The sequence below is a fragment of the Buceros rhinoceros genome, unplaced genomic scaffold, assembly GCF_000710305.1.
Source record: "Buceros rhinoceros silvestris isolate BGI_N320 unplaced genomic scaffold, ASM71030v1 scaffold43520, whole genome shotgun sequence".
Lineage (NCBI taxonomy): Eukaryota > Metazoa > Chordata > Aves > Bucerotiformes > Bucerotidae > Buceros > Buceros rhinoceros.
In genome coordinates, this window is record NW_010392123.1 from 9,033 (window position 1) to 10,515 (window position 1,483).

The 1,483-nt window shown below is 54.6% G+C and overlaps 1 protein-coding gene across 1 annotated transcript in view; it reads right to left on the reverse strand.

The window, feature by feature from the left end:
* ATG9A (autophagy related 9A) overlaps positions 1–1,401 on the reverse strand; it is a 7,816-nt gene extending 6,415 nt beyond the window's left edge. Inside the window, exons 1-2 of the mRNA XM_010143933.1 lie at positions 1,363–1,401; positions 77–141 (exon numbers count right to left, since the gene is read on the reverse strand). Coding sequence (XP_010142235.1) covers positions 77–105 — 29 coding nt within the window. The 5' untranslated portion in view covers positions 106–141; positions 1,363–1,401. The remainder of the gene's footprint in view (positions 1–76; positions 142–1,362) is intronic.
* Positions 1,402–1,483: the final 82 nt, after the last annotated feature.

Here is a 1,483-nt window from a genome sequence, read left to right on the forward strand (position 1 = left end):
GGAGGCGCTGGGCAGTTTCCGGTGCCTATTCCCCAGCATCTGTCACAGCCACAACAGAGGAGGAAGCTGCACTTACATGAGCTCAAAGATCTCTCCAATGAGCATGCAGGTGAAGCCATTCTTCTGGTGCAGGTTATAGATGTGAACGCTACGGTCAAGGAGAACACTCTGGAGAAGCTCCTGTCCCACTGGCATCCTCAGCTCCCTGGCCATCTACCTCCACCACCGCTGCAAACTCCTTCCCACCCCTGCTCACCAGCGAGCTGGTTCTCCGCTGCAGGGAAACACAATCTGCCCAGGCAAAGCACAGATGGGGTAACAGCACTTGGCTCCCTCCAAGCTCCCTTCCTCCCTGCCCCAACACCCACAGCAGGGTCCATCCTAACACCCCCAGAACCTCTGACCGGTAACCCCTGCTCCTCACCCAGTGACACGGTGAGCATAACTCACGTTATTTCATAGGGCCAGCAGCCATCCTCCCTGACCTGGCAGGTCACCTATTAGTTCACCTTCCCTCAGTATCAGGTCCTGAAGGTCCTGTGAACCAAGGAGACAAACCAAACAGATTTCTTCTTACCCTCCCTACCAGCCTCAGGATTCCTGGGTGCCAGGGCGATTCCTCCCCTCTGTGCTGGCCCTGAAGATCCCAGGCACCTGGCCAATGCGGTGGCAGTGGTGACCCAGTCACAGAACAGGGAAGTGTAACCGCGCCCAGAGCACTGTCTGCAAAATCAAGGAGTTACAAGTCCTAAGGGAGAGCCTGGACCGGAGCTGCTGCTGGACAGGGAGACTCAGGACTCCGTAGCAGCCAGGGACGGGGCATCATTCGCTCCCCCTGGGGAGTGAGTGACTCACATTCTTTTACATGATTTTTGAGTCTAGATTAGGATTGTTATACTGATATAGCAAACCATGTATTAAAATATGAGCCAATCTGCAGGGAGTCAGGATGACTAGAAACTGGAAGCTGAGCTGTGCTGTAAAATGCTGCATTATGCTACTTATAAAGTTCTACTGACTCTGCTTACGGAAACCCTGTGCTGGTCGGATTATAAATGCTATGCTAATAATAAAACCCCGTTAAGAAAATAAACTTTAATTGTAACTACACCTTACTACCATGATCATTCTGCCAAAGAGCCCTAAAAGAACCTGTCTGTCCCCTCGGCTTCAGGTGACAGCACCCCACAGGCATGGGGGTTCTGCCATCCTCCAGCCCCTCTGGAGCCACGTGCTGTCCTCCGGGAAGGGGCAGACTCTGCCCCAGCGCCGACTTACACCAAACCCAGTGTGTGCACCAGCACCGATGGCCCAGGGGGTGGTGGGGGCAGCCCGCCTGAACCCCTCCCTGCGAAAGGATATGCGAGAGAAGAAGAGGTCCAGGTTCTCGATGTGATGCCACGGAGCTGAACGGAGAAACACAGGGTGAGAGGCGGTGCGTACACCCAGCCTTACCGTTGCGACAGGCAAAGCCCCACCTCCT